At 39.0% G+C, this 21642-nt stretch overlaps 2 protein-coding genes across 2 annotated transcripts; both read left to right on the forward strand.

Annotated features, from left to right (window-relative positions):
* Positions 1-2196: 2196 nt before the first annotated feature.
* On the forward strand, positions 2197-16201 carry LOC107799184 (putative plastid-lipid-associated protein 12, chloroplastic). The gene is made up of 11 exons (XM_075237534.1): positions 2197-2534; positions 7847-7900; positions 8162-8236; positions 8732-8851; positions 9139-9330; positions 9492-9575; positions 9671-9763; positions 15250-15303; positions 15398-15477; positions 15627-15734; positions 15980-16201. Exons 1-11 carry the CDS (start codon positions 2283-2285, stop codon positions 16065-16067), a joined length of 1200 nt encoding a protein of 399 aa, XP_075093635.1. The 5' UTR covers positions 2197-2282; the 3' UTR covers positions 16068-16201.
* A 1094-nt stretch (positions 16202-17295) lies between these two features.
* On the forward strand, positions 17296-21158 carry LOC107828010 (DEAD-box ATP-dependent RNA helicase 41). The gene is made up of 3 exons (XM_016655265.2): positions 17296-17435; positions 17554-17640; positions 18051-21158. The coding sequence occupies exons 2-3, from the start codon at positions 17598-17600 to the stop codon at positions 19589-19591; spliced, it is 1584 nt and encodes a 527-aa protein (XP_016510751.1). The 5' UTR covers positions 17296-17435; positions 17554-17597; the 3' UTR covers positions 19592-21158.
* Positions 21159-21642: the final 484 nt, after the last annotated feature.

Raw genomic sequence — 21642 nt, forward strand, 5'->3', positions numbered from 1 at the left:
TTCCTGACCCTAAATCACTTATGATAGGAGAATGCAATATACTTTCGTATATAACGTATATCAAACTGACATAGATAACTTTGTTCTCATTAGCAACAATTTAGCTATTAAATGGAGGCACTCAATAAATTATTTTGCTAAATCAACTGTGATGAAAACCAACTTATCAAGATGAATTGTCTTGAATAGAAAATCTGAAAATTATGCTCTAAATTAAATTATTGAGCAAGTTACCTCACAAATACCAGGTTGCGGGTTAATAATAATCGCATATGTAACCATCTCATAGATGCATCTTATGTGGTATACATAGTAGGTGAATGAGCCATATTCACCTTTGATATTTCCAGCATTCATGGGATTTAATCCCAATTTTAGTTGATCTATTAATTAATGAGAACAAGCAACGTAAGAGAATTCGTAAAGAACTTTGTAGTTCTTTAATATTTACCCATGTGAATTCTCTTTTATTTTTGCATATCATACTTAAATTATCATGGCTAAATCAATTATGCCAACTGAATAAATTATCAATATTGATAAACTTTATGTTTACACCAAGACGTGTGCAATTATCAATAAACTCTCAAGTTTATTATGATATGGGTTTTTATATCAATAAACATCCACTTTATTGTGGTATTCTTTTATTTGTGTAGTACAAACTGGAGAATAAAGCGGGTAACTTTTCACATACATATTATCCCGCTACAAAATGTAGTAATAGAAGATATTAATTCTTTCATTTTATAGTCTCAATTTAACCAACCGTTTTCGCAAATACTTTAGAAACTCAATTAAGTTTCTTTGAGACTTACTACAACACAATAAATTGACATGATAATCAATTGTATTCCTCCAAAAATAGTAATAATTGGTTCTTCCAGAGCTCTCAATTAATTTGTTATTACCATATATTCATCAACATCTATATGGTAAATATCTCTTTTAAAGAGAAAGTTATACCATTATGGTCATGGTCAGAATTCTATACAAGATCTGTTCCTTGCATTACTGTTACCCTTTAATAATCACATCGCCAAAAATATTTTGGCGTACAATAGGTATGTGACCAATGACCATTCATGCCATAATAATGACATTATTTTCTTATACCATCTCAAACCTCCTTCTAGGGATGAGTGTTGTATATTCACTACCACTAGCACGCTCATATTCTTCGAAGAATGAATATGTATTTGTTAATCAGATGTTGTCACATTCACATCATGAATGAACCATAATATTCTATATGTGTTTTATAATGATGATGACTATTATAATTTCATTTATTGCCACGTCCATATCCATTGATACCTTCATGGTAATAATTTTGTCTTCTTTTAGACTTATTATATATTGCTACCACATTCTCTTAAGGGAATGAGAATGAAGCAAATTCAATGGGATAAGTTTTCACTTCTTTGCCCACAATTATACATGAATTTGATCATGACAAGGTATAGAAATTTTACCACTTTAGGTGGTTATAATTGCTTACAAACTCCATTAGAGTTACAATCAAAATTTATCGTCTTTGCTTGTATTTAAAATCAAATTATAGAATGTCAAGAATTTTAAAGGGAAAAATAAAGTAAAATACTTATCTTAAATCCAGAATTTAATCATGAAGGAAGTTCATGGAACAATTGACAATCATTATGCTCAATCCCAAAGCTTTTACTCAATTGATTAGAGTTACATGCTGATAACGTGTTATAAAATAATAAAAGAAGAATATTGCAAAGAAACAACAACAACAACAACAACAACAATCCAATATAATCCCACTTAGTTGAGTCTGGGGAGGGTAGTGTGTATGCAGACCTTACCCCTACCCTGGGGTAGAAAGACTGTTTCCAAATAGACCCCCGACATCCTTCCCGCCAAGAAATTCCCAACTTGCTCTTGGGGAGACTCAAACTCACAACCTCTTGGTTGGAAGTGGAAGTTGCTTACCATCAGAGCAACCCCTCTACTTATAGGGTAAAAATGACTTAGCCACCAAGTGACAAACCCTAAAATCTTTCTAAAATATAAACATTCACCTTAAATAGAATTCTATTTATAATTTTTTTTTGAAAAATACAAATAAAGGAACAATTTCTTTAGATATTCATATGACCCACCTACGCCGCGTGTGTAGCTAATAATTCTCCACGTCCACAAGAAAATCTAAATAATAGCAAATCAAATATGAAAAATCTTGAAAAGTTGGTTGAGGCTGTCCTTAACGGTTTATTGTCACTCACACAAACACCTCCCTCCAAAATTCTCAAACAATGGCAACAATGGAAATTGGGAATTTAGGTCTTCGATTTAGGCCTCAAATTGCCATAAATCCAACTAGAAATAATTATTGCAAGCAATTTCTTGGTCAGAAAAAGCAAAACAAGAAGAGATTTTTAGTATGTTCTGTTGTGGACCAAAAAGAAGCTAAAGTTTCTTCATTTAGTAATGAAGAAAATGCCCTAATTGAAGCTCTTATTGGTATTCAAGGTCGTGGTCGCTCTGCTTCTCCTCAACAACTTCAAGTCAGTTCACACATTTTTCCCAATTCTTTTATTTTTTTCTGATTTTTTGTTCTAACTCTGCTCTATTTAGTGATAGATTTTGAAGCGTTTATTGATATACGTGAATTATGAGTTTGTATGATTTTTTTCGATCCAGTTTTATTTTGTTTGGTATGATAATGACATGAGCTAAGCTTAAATAGAGAGTGAGGATTCATGTAGCCGACCTCAACATGTTTGAGACTGAGGGCATAGTTATTGTTATTATTGTAGTTTAGTAAGGTGATAAGATAATACAATGGGCAGCCCGATGCACGAAGCATCCCGCATTCACACAGGATTTGGGGAAGGGCCGCACCCCAAAGTGTAATAAGATAATACGATGATAGATTATAATATGGATATTATATAGTACTCCACCTGTTTCATTTATATGGTAGTGTTTGATTAGATACATAGTTTAAAAAAGAACGAAAGACGTTTGGCTCATACAAAATAGCCTTTAGAACTTGTCATAAATCTGTACGAAGCTTGATGAACAAGAAACAACAACAACAACAACAACAACAACAACAACCCAGTGTAATCCCACAAGTGGGGTCTGGGGAGGGTAATATGTACGCAGACCTTACCTCTACCCCGAGGGGCAGAGAGGCTGTTTCCAGGAGACCCTCGGCTCAAAGAGGCAACAAGAGACACTATATTAGTACTATCAATAGACTCATAATAAAACAACATAAAGTACCATAAAATCCATAACATAACATAAATACCATAAAAACAAAGTAACAACAATATAAGAGATATAGGAAATACGAGAAAGATGTAAGGTATTAATACACAGGAGATAAAGCCCATCATCAGTAGTTGATCAATAGCATCCTAAGACTACTTCCTAACTGGCTAGTCTCACTCTAGTGCGCTGTAACAAAGACATCACAATTTCCCTAACCTACCACCTTAATGCTCGATCTCCACAATTCCCTGTTTAGGGCCGTGTCCTCAGTAACCCTAAGTCGCGTCATATCCTGCCTGATCACCTCTCCCCAATACTTCTTAGGTCTCCCCCTACCTCTCCTCGTACCCACCACTGCCAGTCGTTCACACCTTCTCACCGGTGCATCAGTGTTCCTCCTCTGAATGTGCCCGAACCATCTGAGTCTTGCTTCCCGCATCTTGTCCTCCATGGGGGCCACACCCACCTTCTCTCGAATATCTTCATTTCTAATCTTATCCTTCCTTGTATGCCCGCACATCCACCTCAACATCCTCATCTCTGCAACTTTCATCCTCTGGATGTGTGAGATCTTCACCGGCCAACACTCGGTCCCATACAACATAGCAGGCCTAACCACTGCCCTATAAAATTTACCTTTCAGTAACAGTGGCACTTTCTTGTCACACAGGACTCCCGTCGCTAACCTCCATTTCATCCACCCCACCCCTATACGGTGTGTGACATCCTCGTCGATCTCCCCGGACCCCTGAATAAACGACCCCAGGTACTTGAAACTACCCCTCTTAGGGATGACTTGAGAATCAAGCCTCACTTCCACTCCCGCTTCCGTCGGCTCTGCCCCAAATTTGCACTCAAGGTATTCCGTCTTCGTCCTGCTCAACCTGAAACCTTTGGACTCAAGGGTGTGTCTCCAAACCTCTAACCTCTCGCTGACGCCGCGTCGTGTCTCGTCGATTAGAACTATGTCATCAGCAAATAGCATGCACCATGGCACCTCCCCCTGAATATGATGTGTTATAGCATCCATCACCAGGGCAAATAGGAAAGGGCTGAACGCAGACCCTTGATGCAATCCTGTAATAATCGGAAAATAATCTGAATCGCCTCCTGCTGTCCTAACCCGAGTCTTAGCTCCATCATACATGTCCTTAATCGCCCTAATGTAGGCAATCGGGACCCCTTTAGCCTCTAAGCATCTCCATAAGACCTCCCTAGGAACCTTGTCGTACGCTTTCTCTAGATCGATAAACACCATGTGGAGATCCTTCTTCTTATCCCTGTATTGTTCCATCGTCCTCCTAATAAGGTGGATAGCTTCTGTGGTAGATCGCCCCGGCATGAACCCGAACTGGTTGTCTGAAATAGACACCGTCCTTCGCACTCTCATTTCTACCACTCTCTCCCAGACTTTCATGGTATGACTTAGTAATTTAATACCCCTATAGTTGTTACAGATCTGGATATCGCCTTTGTTCTTATACAACGGGACCATAGTACTCCACCTCCACTCTTCGGGCATCCTATTAGTCTTGGATATCACATTAAGCAACTTAATAAGCCATTCCACGCCTGCTCTACCCACACACCTCCAAAGCTCAACCGGAATTTCATCTGGTCCGGTAGCTCTGCCCCTTCTCATCTTACGCATTGCCTCCATGACCTCATCGACCTCAATGTCCCGATAATCACTTAGTTCATGGGGGCTGTCGGCGTTCCTCAATTCACCTAGTACAATATCCTGATCCCCTTCCTCATTTAGAAGCTTATGAAAGTAGGTCTGCCATCTCCTCTTTATCTGGTCATCCCCCAACAAAACTTTGCCGTCCTCATCTTTTATGCACCTCACTTGGTCCAAATCCCGAGCCGTCCTCTCTCTCACCTTAGCGAGTCGGAGTAACTTCTTCTCCCCGCCTTTGTTCCCTAGTTCCTCATACAAACGAGCAAAAGCTGCCGTCTTTGCCTCCGTCACTGCCATCTTTGCCTCCTTCCTAGCTACCTTATATCTTGCAATGTTCGCTCTCTTCTCCTCCTCTCCAGTGCTCCCCACTAACCGCAGGTAAGCCACCTTCTTCGCTTCCACTTTACCTTGTACAACTGCATTCCACCACCAGTCTCCTTTGTGACCACAAGTGCGGCCTGAAGATACCCCTAACACCTCTCTTGCCGCCTTCCTTATATAGTCCGCCGTCGTCGACCACATAGTGTTTGCGTCCCCACTACTTCTCCAAGCTCCCATTGCCGACAACCTTCCTTCCAACTCCTGGGCTTTAACCTTAGTCAAGGCGCCCCACCTAATCCTCGGGCAGCCTCGTACTGACCTCTGTTTCCTTCTTATCATAATACTAACGTCCATCACCAAGAGCCTATGTTGCGTTGCAAGGGTCTCACCTGGGATAACTTTGCAATCCTCGCACAACCTTCTGTCGCATCTCCTTAGGAGGAGATAGTCAATTTGAGTCTTCGCCACCGAACTTTGGTAAGTAACCAAATGCTCCTCTCGCTTCGGAAAACTCGAGTTTGCAATCACTAGATCGAATGCCTTGGCAAAATCCAGCAGTGATATGCCCCCTCCGTTTCGTTCCCCGAAACCAAAGCCGCCATGCACCTCAGTATAACCACCTGCCGACGACCCAATATGACCATTGAAATCCCCTCCTATGAATAACCTCTCGGAAGGCGGAATACTACGAACAATGTCATCTAACCCTTCCCAAAAACGCCTTTTAATCTCCTCATCACAACCTACTTGCGGTGCGTACGCGCTAACGACGTTTAAAGGACACTCACCCACCACCAATTTAATAGTCATTAGTCTATCATTCACACGCCTGACCTCTACCACCGACTCCCTAAGATGGCTATCTACTAGGATACCCACTCCATTCTTACCCCTCACGACTCCGGAGTACCACAACTTATACCCATCCGCGTTTCTCGCCCTCGATCCGACCCACCTAGTCTCCTGGACACACGCTATATTAATCTTCCTCTTCTGAAGGATCTTCGCCAACTCTATAGACTTACTCGTTAGCGAACCTATGTTCCATGACCCGATTCTCAACCTATAGGCTCCCTTGCCCACTCTACCTCCCCTACCTCCCGACCCACCCCCTGACCCCGAGCCCACTCTTTGCCCCTCCCTCTGCCCCACCTGAGGACATGCCTTTAATCTATCATCCCAGACTGCCGCCACTACACCTACGACAACTCTACAAAAGACTCGCTAGTGCACCACGGACAACGAATCAAACTAGAAGGAAAGAAGTGACTACCTGTACACCTATTGAATGATTCAACTATTGTGAACTAAAGTAACATCAATTTAGCTAACACCAAAAGGAAAACAGTAGAACGGGAGGTACCAATTCCCGAGAACTAAACCTGTGTTGATTTGCAGCCCTCGATATACTTGCAAGCTCACGCAATGCTTCCCACCGCCCTTTGCTGATGCTCGTCCAGGTTGCTCTCCTTTGCTAGTGCTCGTGTGCCCAACTTGTCTCCAACCACTTTGAGAATTTCCCTGAAAACACAGAAAATACCACGACCCAAAGACCAACAAGGGCTATCACCGCTACCACTGGTGTAGCACCGAAAGTAACTAGCAGCCGAAATTAACTGAAGAAAAACAACAAGCAAGCTTCTGAAATAGGTGAGGAGATTCGGCTATTTCAGAAGTTCTCATATAAAAAATCGGATAGGAGTGGAATTGACCAAATGCTCAGTTCTGAAACTTATGCAATATTAAAAGAAGACGGTTTATGCAAACTTATGGTTTGAACTTAATTAACAAACAAAAATTCCAAAAAAAAAACCCAAAATCAGTAATGAACGAGTACCCAAGTAATAAAACCTTCAAAATGAGCAAGAAAACTCGATCCTACTAAACATCCCAGAAAGCTACACGATCTCGATGTGGAAAAACAACTTACACACCCCTAATTTTTGGAATTAAAAAGCAATTGCAGCATCAGATTCTACTCAAATTATGAATATATAAAGCACAAAAAGCAGAATAAAATGGAAATGGGTGTTACCCGGGGGGTTAATACCTGCTAGCGGTTCGTGGGTGGAGAAGAAAATTCGGGGGGTCTAAGAAAAGCAGTGAATTCGGGGATCTAAGAAAAGCGCCGATTTCAATTTGAGCTACTGTAACGAAAACGAAAATAAACCAAAATCAAGGAAAACGAAAAAGCTTTTAATGTTTGTTTTGCTGAAAAAGAATGTTTTGTTTTGCCGGAAAGTTCCTGGAAAGTTTCGAAGGAATTTGCTGTATTTTTTAGTGTGCATGTCATTAAGGATAAAATGAGAAATTTAAAGTTAAAGAGTTTTTGGAACAAACCAAAAATTAAAGAAAGCCATATAAAATGGAACTGAGGGAGTACATGGATTATGAAATGGAATTAAATAGAAGTAAACTTAATTCCATTTAAAAGAACCCATTTAAATGAGTTATGATTTCTTTTTAATTTTAATCTTTTAGGGGTTATTTGGTGCAGCGGCCGTAGGATAATATAGTGATATAATGCGGGAAATAAAAATACACACTATTGTTAGCTGAGATTAATAATTTGAAGCAATTTTTATGACTATGCAGGAGGTTGAACGCGCTGTTAAAGTTCTTGAAGGATCAGATGGTGTTTCTGAACCGGTGAGTATTATTTCCGTCGCTTTTGCTTTCATGAGTTTGAGAACTCATTAGACTTATTAATTTTTGTAACCGTGTACCCCTTTTTTAGTGTTTATACAATAATCTTAGCTACGTGTGAAGGAAAAGATATCAAAATAGTTATTCTTCTGCAATTTCTGGTTGTGCAATGTGTGACTAAGGAAAAGAAAATTTGATTTGAAAGTTTGCAACTTTACTTTCTAATTTCCTTGTGATGTTGAAACTGGTTACTATTATTTATAGACGAGCTCGAGTTTGATTGAGGGGCGGTGGCAGCTGATGTTCACGACTAGGCCAGGGTCAGCATCTCCTATTCAGGTTACACGCTGTACTTCTTGGTTTTTTATACCATTGACTGTCTACATTTATGTCGTTAGCGACAAATTTCAGGCTAGAGAGTTTAAAAGAAGAATTAGTGGTGAACGCTGATTTCATTGAGATGCCAAATAGCTATATCATGATATGGATTCTAGACCTAACCATTCATAAATCATGAACCCGACAAACATGTGAAAGTAAAGCGACGTTACAAAGTTTACTAGGACAGGAAACCTAGATTACCAATGGTATCTAATGGGGCTGAATTGAGTGCTACAATGGAATATAAGCACTTGAGCTAATTTGCTGTTTTAGTATGAAAATATAAGAACGACTTTTCATTCGTTAACCTTGAGCTTGCTTTGTAAAGCCAGCAAACATCTTCTATGTATTCTTCAGGCCAAAAGATAAAAAAGAACAGATTTATAGCGTTAATGAGGTTTTTTAAATAGTCATTTTTCCTATCCGAGCCTAAACTTGAACACCACTTTGCAGAGAACTTTTGTTGGGGTAGATTCATTCAGTGTATTTCAAGAAGTGTTCCTTAGAACGAATGATCCACGCGTATCCAACATTGTAAAGTTTTCTGAGGCAATAGGTGAACTGAAAGTAGAGGTATGAATCTTTTATCGTATTTTCTTCAATAATTATTGACTTTGTTCTAAAGCTTACAGAAAAACTCAATGCCTGTCCTATCAAATTTATTCCATTTCTGCTCAAACTGTAATATTTTTATTTTGGTGGGTGAAGCGCGCCGCCTTGTTTGGGGGAGGGGGGGGGGGGGGGGAAGGAGCGGAGGAGATGCTGCAAAGATTAAAAAGAAGAAAACATCCAAGTAGAAAGTAATGTGTTTCTTTGATATTGATATCTTGAATATATGTGCATCTTTTTTTTTTCTTCAGGCACTTGCGACGATCAAAGATGGAAAACGAATTCTTTTCCAATTTGATAGAGCAGCCTTTTCGTTCAAATTTCTACCCGTCAAGGTTCCATACCCTGTACCTTTTCGACTTCTGGGAGATGAAGCTAAGGGCTGGTTAGACACAACGTATTTATCTCCATCTGGAAATCTCCGTATTTCAAGAGGAAACAAGGTAGGAGAGCGTAATAATTAGCTAACGATCGCATTCGCTTTTCCTCACCGTTATATGATATACGTCATGAATATTAGCCAGTAAGCTGTATCTCACAGCTCCTTTTTAACGGGTAATCAGTTAAGCGTTTAAGGGCCACAAGCTATACTGCTATAGTGCAGGGAACTACATTTGTGCTACAAAAGGAAGCCGAACCAAGACAAAAATTGCTTTCATCAATTTCAACGGGTACAAGTGTTGAAAAGGTACGGATGTTACTTTTCGGTGAAAATTCTGTTATAGATGGTCTACAATTCTTTAATTCAATTGGCTAATACTTTTCGTGCTGTGAAATTAACAGGCAATTGATGAATTTATTTCCTTGAACCAAAATGTAGCAAATCCTGAATTGGAACTACTTGAGGGAGAGTGGCAAATGATATGGAGTTCACAGGTATCTGTCCACTCAAACTTCTCTTTCCCTTTCGAATGCCAAAAGTTTGGCATAATGGAAAAGCTCAAAAGCAGACCATTCTATACTTGCTTATGAATAAGATCGATATTCACTAGGTGAAAGGGAGTTGTAAACAATGCAACTTATAGCACATGGAAACTGTAGCATCTGATTAGATACAGTCTAATAGAGCGCAACAAATGAGTGCCGACACAAACAGTAGAAAGAATGAGATAGATAGTGAGATTTTCCTCCTCAAGAAGCTACTCTGAACATGCTAAAGAAAACCCAAAATTTCGAGAAAGAGAAGGAAAGGATTTAGGTGCCAGTGTTCAGTGGCGGAGCCACATGTATTCAGTTGCCGGAAAATTACACTGCACAGCTAGGTAAAAAAGAAAATTATTGTTGAATTTGGAAAATCCCACATCGGTGGTTTAGCCATTTGGTGGAAAAATTTTCCCTATAAAAGTAGGCCTAATGTTTAGGATTTAGACACACCTCTCATTTGCCTTCTTATTTTCTTAAGGCATTTGTATCTTCTCTCTTTAGTATTATTTCATTTGTAATTTTTGAGTGGAATAAAATATTGGTTGTGTCCGAGAAAGTAGACAAAATTGGCCGAACCTCGTAAATTCTGGTGTTCCTTTTATTGTTGTTTTATTGTCTTATTTATTATTTGGTGGTTGTCATAATTTTTGGTATAGTAGTTGTAACTCATTCACACTATATACATTTGGCTTCCGCAACAATTGGTATTAGAGCCAAGGTACTGTCTAAGTATGCTCTGTGGTTGCAACATAGTCTGATCTTCCACATCTGAAAAGATTTATCTTGGTAACTGAGTCAAGGATCTGTCTGAGTATGCTCTGTGGTTGCAGCTTAGTCTGATCTTCCACACCAGAAATGAAATAATCTTGATTTGTATCGTCAGCTATTAAATAATATCTGTATCAAAGATGGGAGACAATAAACAAGAAGAATCTACATCAAATGTCAACAATACGTCATCATTGGCATCTTCGCTTATGACAAGAATTGTGTCAAATGCGAAATTTGTGGTAGAAATTTTTGACGGGTCAGGACATTTTGGGATGTGGCAAGGCGAGGTTCTAGATGTCCTTTTTCAACAAGGGCTAGATCTTGCCATTGAAGAAAAAAGACCAGATGTTATTGGAGAAGAAGATTGGAGAATTATCAACCGTGTTGCTTGCGGTACTATTCGATCCTACCTTGCTAGAGAGCAGAAATATCTATACACAAAGGAAACTTCTACAAGTAAATTGTGGAAAACGCTGGAGGATAAATTTTTGAAGAAAAATAGTCAAAATAAATTGTACATGAAGAAGAGACTGTTTCGCTTCACCTATGTTCCTAGTACCACGATGAATGAACATATCACCAGTTTCAATAAGTTGGTCACAGATTTGCAAAATATGGATGCAACTTTTGATGATGGTGACTTGGACTTGATGTTATTGTGGTCACTTCCTGATGAGTACGAGCACCTTGAAACTACTCTACTCCATGGAAATGACGAAATTTCTCTTAGAGAAGTTTGTTCGGCTTTGTACAACTATGAACAAAGAAAGGGAGAAAAACAGAAGGGCGGAGAAGGAGAAGCACTGGTTGTGAGGGGTCGTCATCAAAATCAAACGAGGACAAAGAAAGGAAGATCCAAGTCAAGATCTAGACCCAGCAAATATGAATGTGCCTTTTGTCGAGAAAAGGGGCACTGGAAGAAAGATTGTCCGAAGTTGAAGAATAAGGTCAAACATAACAATGGAAAGACCATTATGGATTAAAATATAGCTAATGGTGATGATTCAGACTTCTCATTAGTTACAATAGAGCCATCAACATCATTAGACATATGGTTGATGGACTCGGCTTGTAGCTATCATATGTGTCCCAACAGGGACTGGTTTGTGGATTTTTAAGAAGGAGAATATGGAGTCGTCCACACACCGGATAATAGCCCTCTTACCTCATATGGCATTGGTTCAATACGATTAAGGAACCATGATGGAATGATCAGAACATTAACAGATGTTCGATATGTACCGGGTTTGAAGAAAAATCTCATCTCTGTTGGAGTCCTAAGATCAGAAGGGTTCAAAATCATTGCAGAAAATGGAGTGATGAGAGTATGCTCCGGTGCACTAGTGGTAATGAAGGCCAATCGGAAGAACAATAACATGTACCATTATCGCGGTAGTACAGTTATTGGGACAGCGACAATAACATCCAATGAAGAAAAAGAGGCAGAAGCAACCAGGCTATGACACATGCGCTTGAGACATGCTGGAGGAAAATCCTTGAAAACATTATCAGATCAAGGATTGTTAAAAGGAGTAAAGGCTTGCAACTTGGAATTTTGCGAGCATTGTGTCAAAGGGAAACAGACAAGGGTTAAATTTGGTACAACGATCCATAATACTAAAGGTATTTTGGATTATGTACACTCTGATGTTTGGGGTCCTTCCAAAACACCTTCATTGGGTGGGAAACACTATTTTGTAACCTTTGTTGATGATTTTTCCCGAAGAGTGTGAGTGTATACAATGAAGAGCAAAGATGAAGTGTTGAGAATTTTTCTCAAATGGAAAATGATGGTGGAGAATCAAACAGGCAGGAGGATCAAGTGTATTCGCACAGACAATGGAGGTGAATACAAAAATGATCATTTTAATTAGGTCTGTGAAAATGATGGCATCGTCCGACACTTTACTGTCAGACATACACCACAACAGAGTGAAGTGACAGAACGTATGAACCAGACCTTGCTGGAGAAGGTACGATGTATGTTGTCCAATGCTGACTTAGGCAAAGAATTTTGGGCTGAGGCAGTTACATATGCATGCTACCTCATTAATCGCTTACCATCTGCTGCTATTGATGGCAAGACACAATTTGAAAAATGGTATGAAAAGCCTGCTGTAGATTATGACTCTTTGCACGTGTTTGGCTCAACTGCATATTATCATGTGACAGAGTCAAAATTAGATCAAAGGGCAAAGAAGGCTATTTTTATGGGGATTACTTCTGGAGTCAAAAGATACCGCTTATGGTGTCCTATGACAAAGAAGTAATATTCAGCAGGGATGTTACGTTTGATGAATCTGCTATGGTAAATAAGGTAACAGAAGATACCAAACAAAATGAGGGTGCTTCTAAGCAGGTGGAGTTTGAGGGAAAATTTATTTTTCCTACACAAGAAGCAGAGGAGGAAACAAATGAAGATTATCCTCTGGAAGAAGAGCCAGTAGAGAGGGAGATTCCAACTCAGGAACCTCAACAACAACTTGAATCAATTGCAACTAGCAGGCCAAAAAGGACAATAACAAAACATGTTCGTCTTATAGAGACGGTTGTTTGTGCCGCCTCAATTGTAGCTGATGATGTTCCTACCACTTATAAAGACACAGTCCAAAGTTCAGAAGAAGATAAGTGGAGGATTGCCATGAATGATGAAATACAGTCCCTTCATCAGAATCATACATGGAGATTGGCCAATCTCCCAAAGGGAAAGAAAGCAATTGGGTGCAAATGGGTATTTGCAAAGAAAGAAGAATTTCCTAACCAAGAAGATGTTCGCTACAAAGCAAGATTGATGGCCAAAGGATATGCTCAAAAGGAGGGAATTGATTACAATGAAGTGTTTTCTCCAGTTGTAAAACATCCCTCCATTAGAATTATGTTGGCTTTGGTAGCACAGTTGGATTTGGAACTAGTTCAGATGGATGTAAAAACTGCGTTTTTACATGGAAACTTGGAGAAGGAAATCTACATGACTCAGCCAGAAGGATTCAAAGTTGCTGGAAAAGAAAATATAGTGTGCAAAGTTGAAAAATCATTGTACGGATTGAAACAATCTTCTAGACAATGGTATAAGCGATTTGACGAGTTTATGTTGCGGCAAGGGTACAAGAGAAGCAAATACGATCATTGTGTGTATTTGTGCAAGCTTAAAGATGGTTCCTTTGTATATCTTCTCCTATATGTTGATGATATGTTGATAGCTTCCACGAATTCGGAAGAAATTGATAAGTTGAATAAGTTGAAGATTCAACTGAAGAAGGAGTTCGAGATGAAGGATCTGGGTGTGGCAAAGAAAATTCTTGGCATGGAGATAATAAGAGATAGACGTTCAAAGAAACTCTGTTTATCTTAAAAGGAATATTTGAAGAGAGTACTACAACGTTTTGGCATAGATGAGAAGACTAAGCCAGTTAGTACTCTACTTGCTCTCCATTTTAAGCTAAGTACTACTATGTCGCCAAAAGATGAAGCTGAACATAAGTATATGTCAAGGGTACCATACGCAAATGCTGTTGGTAGCTTGATGTATGCAATGGTCTATACGAGACCTGACATTTCACAAGCTGTTAGAGTTATTAGCAGATATATGCATAATCCAGGAAAGGAGCATTGGCAAGCTATGAAGTCGATTCTACGGTATATTCATAATACTGTAGATGTTGGGTTAGTTTTTGAGCAGGAAGGCAATCAATCTGTAGTTGGATATTGTGACTCAGATTTTGCGGGTGATCTGGACAAACGAAGATCAACTACTGGTTATGTGTTTACTTTTGCAAAGGCACCAGTTAGTTGGAAGTCTACTTTGCAGTCAATAGTTGCTTTGTCTACAACAGAGGCAGAGTACATGACTATTACAGAGATTTGTTGAATTTGGCAAATCCCACATCGGTGGTTTAGCCATTTGGTAGAGAATTTTTCCCTATAAAAGGAGACCTAATGTTTAGGATTTAGACACACCTCTCATTTGCATTCTTATCTTCTTAAGGCATTTGTATATTCTCTCTTTAGTATAATTTCACTTGCAATTTTGGAGTGAAATAAAATATTGGTTGTGTTCGAGGAAGTAGGCAAAATTGGCCGAACCTCGTAAATTCTGGTGTTCCTTTTATTGTTGTTTTATTGTCTTATTTATTATTTGGTGGTTGCCATAATTTTTGGTATAGAGTTGTGACTCATTCACACTATATACACTAGGTAAAAAAGAAAATTATGTATATGTATTACATACTGATACCCCTTGGCTCTATTCCTAAATTTACTTCTTTATATTTTGACCCCCTTAATAAAAATCCTGGATCCGCCACTACCTGTGTAACTATGTAAAATGGACTTCTGAATTCAGTCAGCATGAATTATTACCTGACAAAGATGAACGATATTATGTTAACACTGTTTTAAGAAAAAATATTCACCTCTTAGAAGAACATAAGTAGGCCGCAATGCTATGGGTCTAAGTTAAAGCCTATGGCAAATGAAGAAAAGATAAGTTCTATCAATGTTGTTGTATTGTCAGCGGCTTGGGGCTTTTAAAATAGGGGATAACATATACTTTTAATTATGCTGAGTAAAGCTCTTCTTGTGACTTAAGCTTTCACTCATTTAGCGCCTGAGTTGTTCGTGAAAGGTAAATTCAGCCATATAATTATTGCGTTCATTCCTTTTGTCAGGTTGAAACAGATAGTTGGGTCGAGAATGCTGGCAATGGTCTCATGGGCATGCAGGTGCATAAGACTCTTCATTCTTTTCTTATGTCTGCTGCTTTAGACTCTTCAATAATTCTGTTTTATACTGAATTTATGATGTTCTTCTTTTTAGATTGTCAAACCAAATGGACAATTAAAGTTCCTGGTTGAGATATTCTTTGGGATTAGGTTCTCCATGACTGGAAAATATGAGTAAGTCCCCTGCTAAATGCCACTCGCAAATTATCGTAGTCTCCAGTCATGTTAATGAAACAATACTATAGAATCTGAGGATATTAAGATTTTCATCAAGAATCAATTGCTAGGTTCTGATGTCGTTAATCTTAATTGCTTGGCTTCAGGAAATCCGGTAGTAACACGTACAATGTTATAATGGATGATGGAGCATTCGTGGCTGGAGTTTATGGAATTCCAGTTGAAATGGAAAGCAAGTTCACCATAGAAATACTGTAAGATATCTAATGCGGACATAGCATTGGCTTTCTAACTATTTTAGCTAAACTTTGTCATCCATCGTTACTTTGGCCGAAGGTCTATCGAAAATAGCCTCTTTGTCCTCCAAGGGCAGGAGTAAGGTTTGCGTACATACTACCTTCCCCAGACGCCACTTATGAGAACTCACTGGGTTTTTGTTGTTGTTTGTCATCGACCGTTATGCTTAAACAATCCTGTTATTTCCATTTGTATAATGCAGATATACTGATGACAAGATCAGAATTTCACGGGGCTACAACAAAATTCTCTTCATCCATGTACGCGTAGATGGATCCAAAAAGAAGTGATCAAGAGTTGTATAGGCAAATTAAGGCCAATTTGCTATGTTAAAACTTCAAATCATTGTCAAATCTTGTCAAACTGTAACTTATATTCAAACTGCCATGCACCTTTCAAAATTTCATACTTCTTACAATCAAAACTGCCTTATGCCAGAGGATCTCTAGCAGCAGATGTTTGTTGGCCGAGACGGATCCAGAGTTTTAATTTGATGGGTTCAATCTTTATGTTTTTGCCGCTAAACCATTGAACATTAAAAGTTATTTTTCTTTACACATATATCTAAGCCACATATTAAAGTTATGAGTTTAGTTGAACCTGTAGCTCATGAGCTAAATCCGTCTATGTTTGTAGGGTGACAGAGCTTTAGCATACCATTAGAACTTCATCATTGGTAAATGGTCTTGTTATGCTCTTAATCATCGCAAATACATTCCAAAATGCAGTGTTTGACCACTTTTTTAGTTTGTGTTTATTGTTGAGTGATTGCTCATTCATTTTGAAAGATAGTCCGGAAGCTTCTTTTCTATCAGCAAGCAAAGACGAGATCACCACTTCTGTCAACAAAAGAAATTCTTTTATTCTTCCTTTACCTTTTGTCATTCGAACCCCAATTGGATGGTATACAGAAAATAGTCCTTGACTTAACCTAAAGTTGAATCCATAATATTCCTCATTTCTTTTCCTTGAAAAAGAAAAATTAAGCACATCTGGTTAATTGTTCATGGTTAAATGATAAAAGTTTATATATGAAACACATGTTGTGTATATATTGGTTTGGTATAAACATCATATCTAAATTAATTTTTTTTTCTCCCACAACCAGGCAACTAGCAAATGCGGACAAACTAGTAAATATATAAATAATGATATTGACATAGATAAGATTAGCCTATAAAATCTAAGGATCTTTATACAAATAGCCGGACAAATTTATTGTTTACTTTTCCTAGCTGGTATACATAATCTATGCATTGATTAAACACAGTTATACATATATTAAACATGACTATGCTTATATTATATATCTGCTGGCTATTTTTAGTTTAAGCAATTGGGTGAACCACTATTCAGGTTAATTCTGCTAAAATGTTAACCTCTTATAGTAAAGTTAGGGCTGGCAGCCCGGTGCATTAAGCTTCCGCTATGCACGGGTACGGGTAAGGGCCGGACCACAAGGGTCTATAATAAAGTTAGGATCTTTTGGGTTTTATCCAAAAGAAAGGGGTTATAGCATAATTCCCAAACTTAGCTCCACTTCCAACCCGAAAGGCCCAATTTAAGATCCGATAACCCGGAAAACATATATAGTTTCCGATTGCCCCAGAAGCTGAAAAAAAGGAAAAAAGAATCGCTATTAGCAATCCAGAAGAGAGGTACGTTCTTGGTCTGTAGATTTTTGAGTTTCTTCCATTTACCCCAATTTTTCAATCTGCATAATTTTGAATCTTTTTTTTTCTTCGAGTTGGTTCATAATTTTTTCTATTTTTTCAGGACTCAGATTTATTGAGTATCTTTGTTTTCGGAGTATTTGAGCCATGGAAAGTTCGGTAGCTGCAGAAAATGATAGTAATGCCGCAGGTAATTTCCTAACAAACCCAAAATCATTTTTTTCTTAAAAAAATTTGTTCATCAGCTTTGGTAGTTGAATTAGTGTAGCAATTAGAGGATTCTGCTCCTTGATTATGTGTTTATAGGGATACTTATTGAAGCATTTTACTGTTAAAGATCTTGAGTTGAAGCTTTGTGTGAAAGTACTATGGCTACCATTAGTCTAAACAGAAAGAATGTAAGGAAATGCTGTATAGGTTTGAGATTTCAAGAGAAAGCTGCAAAATTAGCTGAAAAGAAAACTATACTGTATACAGCTTCTTTTTCCTTTTTTTGCTTGGTTATTTGTTGTACTTGTTTTACCCTTTTATTCCTATGATGATGTTAGCAAAAGAATGGTTTAAGTGCTTATGGGAGTGCTGCTTTGATGTCTGTTTCAGAGGATGATGTAAAGGAGAGGTGTTGGGACCAAAGAGAAGCGCTACCTGGCGAGCCTCGATGTGTTATATGTGGCCGCTATGGTGAGTACATTTGCGATGAGACTGATGATGATATTTGCAGCTTGGAATGCAAAGGTATATTGTTGTCGCGGCTTGCAAAATCACGGCAACCAACTGCTCGTCCATGTCCTGTGAAGTTACCTGCAACGGATGAGTGCTATTATGTTAGGGATAATGATAAATCTGAAGTGAAACCACTAACAACTGACCAGACTGAACTTCTGAGAAGAAAACTTGATATTGTTGTGAAGGGAGACACTACAGTGCCTCCCGTCTTGTCATTTGCTTCCGGCAAGCTACCTCAGAAGCTTCTCGAGAATATTGAAGTTGCCGGTTATGAAATGCCAACTCCTGTCCAAATGCAAGCAATCCCTTCTACTTTAGCAGGGCAAAGCTTGCTTGTTTCAGCGGAGACTGGTTCCGGTAAAACTGGCTCGTTTCTAATTCCTATAGTTTCTCGATGTGCAAAAGTTAATGAAGAGCATTTCCAAAACCAGCAGAAACCATTAGCTATGGTTCTCACACCTACTAGAGAACTCTGCATACAGGTAGAGGATCAAGCTAAGGTGCTCGGGAAAGGTTTGCCCTTCAAAACTGCATTGGTGGTAGGTGGTGATGCCATGGCGGGACAGCTCCACCGCATCCAGCAGGGAGTGTCTTTAATTGTGGGAACTCCTGGAAGGCTCATTGACCTTTTAACGAAGCACGAGATTGAACTGAATACTATTTCAATTCTTGTTCTTGATGAAGTAGATTGCATGCTCCAAAGAGGTTTCCTTGAGCAGGTGATGCAGATTTTTACGGCTCTGTCTCAACCTCAAGTGTTAATGTATTCTGCAACAATTCCTAAAGAAGCAGAGCGGATGGCAAGCTCAATGGCGAAAAAGGTCACAGTCATCTCTGTTGGGAAGCCAAATAAACCTAATCAGGCTGTCAAGCAGTTAGCGATTTGGGTAGACTCGAAGCGGAAGAAGCAAAAGCTTTTCGATATTTTGATGAGCAAGCAGCATTACAAGCCACCAGTTATTGTATTTGTGGGTTCTAGACTTGGAGCAGATCTCCTTTCTGAAGCAATAACAGTAAGTACAGGGCTAAAAGCATTGCCAATGCATGGTGAGAAATCAATGAAGGATAGGCGAGAAATTGTTAGGTCATTTCTAGTTGGAGAAGTTCCTGTTATTGTGGCCACAGGGGTGTTGGGTCGAGGAATTGATCTGTTGACTGTGAAACAGGTAATTGTGTTTGATATGCCAAATTCCATCAAGGAGTATGTGCACCAGGTTGGAAGGGCATCTAGAATGGGAGAGGAAGGTACAGCAATTGTCTTTGTGAATGAAGAGAATAAGAAATTGTTTCCCGAGTTGGTTGAAACTCTTAAAACATCTGGTGCTGCAATTCCCCGAGAGCTTGCCAATTCACGGCATTCTGTTGGCTCTTTCTCTGCTGGCAGAGGTCAGAAAAAACGAAAACATGGTTACTGATGATGTTGGTCTCCCTTCCTCTTCCCTACATGAAGCTCCCCCTGCTAAGAATTAAGATTACTTATCCTCTCAAACTCTCCTCTACTGCAAATGTTCTGTCATTACCCAACTGCTTCTTAGACCTAGTTGTCAAACTGTCTTGGTTAGACATTAGTGCACGAGTATTTGTACATGTGTATACTGTGTAGTGTGCATGCATTACGTCTTGATTCTTCTCGTGCTAAAAGGATGCTTCTCATTTGAAAACACCTGGTCAACTGAAAACCAGCCCTGGAACTTCAGTTATTTAGTGATGGACATGAAGGGTGCACTCCTCAAAGCTTAAGAACTGAAATGTAGCTGACTGCGATGTTGACGGAATGCTGCAGTTCGTACTCATTCTTTAGGTGATCTCTTCGGCCTTAAAAGTCAAGAGGATATAAGGTTTTGGCGATGCTGGTTATATCTGCGGTTGGACTGATAAGCATTCACCTTAGAAATTAACTGCTCACTGAAAGTTTAAGCTTACATGACAGTTTTGGTGACATATATATTGTTCACCAAATTTGTCGTGATTGATTTTCCTCAATGAGTATATACCGTTCTATGCTTGACTTGACAGTTCGCCTCACGGGGCACGGATGCCTTTGCCTATGTTTTCAGATTTGGAAGAATTCTGATAAGCAAGACTGCCAGAGGTGTTTCAAAACGCGGGTTAAGCAGCATATTGTAAATGTTGGTAGGCAACCTTCTACTTGTCAACCAGAAGGAGCAAGCAGCGGGAAAAGGAGGAGATTTGGAGGCGGCTGTTACTAGTTGAATACAGGTAGAGGATCAACTCTTAGTAGTTGAGAACTGTGCACTATATTCATATCATTCCGTTTTCCCTATTAAACATATAGATCCGCAGGCAGATACATGAGCAAAGTCACCATTTGCTCTGATGCTTGAAGTGGCTTGCGATTTGAACCCTCACAAGAGGAGAACATGCCTCACTATTTAATAACATTGAAAGATCGTTCCAGAGAAAATGAAGGCAGGCTTCGACATATTCTATCACATCTTGCTTGTACTGGATTTTATTTAACTAAACCTCTTAAAGCTCCTGTATGAATTTCTCTAACATGCGGCTTAATGGGCTTGATATCTTGCTAAACATTAGGGATAAGGTGCTAGACCTCTAATGTTTTGCGAGATATCAAACCCATTAAGCCACAAGTTGGAGTGATTTATACAGGAGCTAGAAGAGGTTTTGTTAAATCGTAAATCCCGTACAACTTAGATGTGAAAGAATTTGTTGAATAATTTTCTCTTAAAGGATGTGGTATAATTAATTAAATGGTCAGACGTGTTCTTTGATGCTTGCTCTGATCAAATTGAAAGTCTCTTCCAAGCATTTGGCATCTTTGTTTATCTGCCTGAAGATCTATATATTGACAAGTGATATGCATTTATGAGGTGACAAGTATGGAGTGCAGTGTCCTTGAATCCTATGAATGATATTGTGGTGTAATTTAATATTTAAAAGAGATAATGTGGTGTCACCAAGGCTGTTGTTGGGTATGATTTATCAAGTCTGTTACAGGTTTAGAGAAATGAGTTGATTAGGTATAGCAGCAAAACCAAAGTACTTCTTCTTTGGGTTTACACTCTTCAGGATAATGCAAATATGTAAAAACACTCGGTGCGGCTAAGGAGCACATTATCCTCATTACCAATTTCCCTCTCCCCTGGAGGGGTTTAGCTAGAGTGCCTTCCCTGCAGAGACATGAACAACAATAACGATATAATACCCAGTGTAGTTTCACAAGTGGGGTCTGGGGAGGGTAGTGTGTATGCAAACCTTACGCCTGTCTATAGAAGGCAGAGAGGTTGTTTCCGGTAGACCCTCAGGCTCAGGAAGGAAAAAGGGGAGGGACAATAACAAGCAAACCAATCTGACAACCGAAGCGAAAATACAAAACTAACGCTAAATAATGCAATCAGAAAATCGAAACAAAGGCAGCACCAACAGAAGTCTAGGGATATGAAAGAAACACGAAGGACACTAAATGATGTATCAAAGTTACTGC

Source organism: Nicotiana tabacum, chromosome 18 (assembly GCF_000715075.1).
Source record: "Nicotiana tabacum cultivar K326 chromosome 18, ASM71507v2, whole genome shotgun sequence".
Classification (NCBI taxonomy): domain Eukaryota; kingdom Viridiplantae; phylum Streptophyta; class Magnoliopsida; order Solanales; family Solanaceae; genus Nicotiana; species Nicotiana tabacum.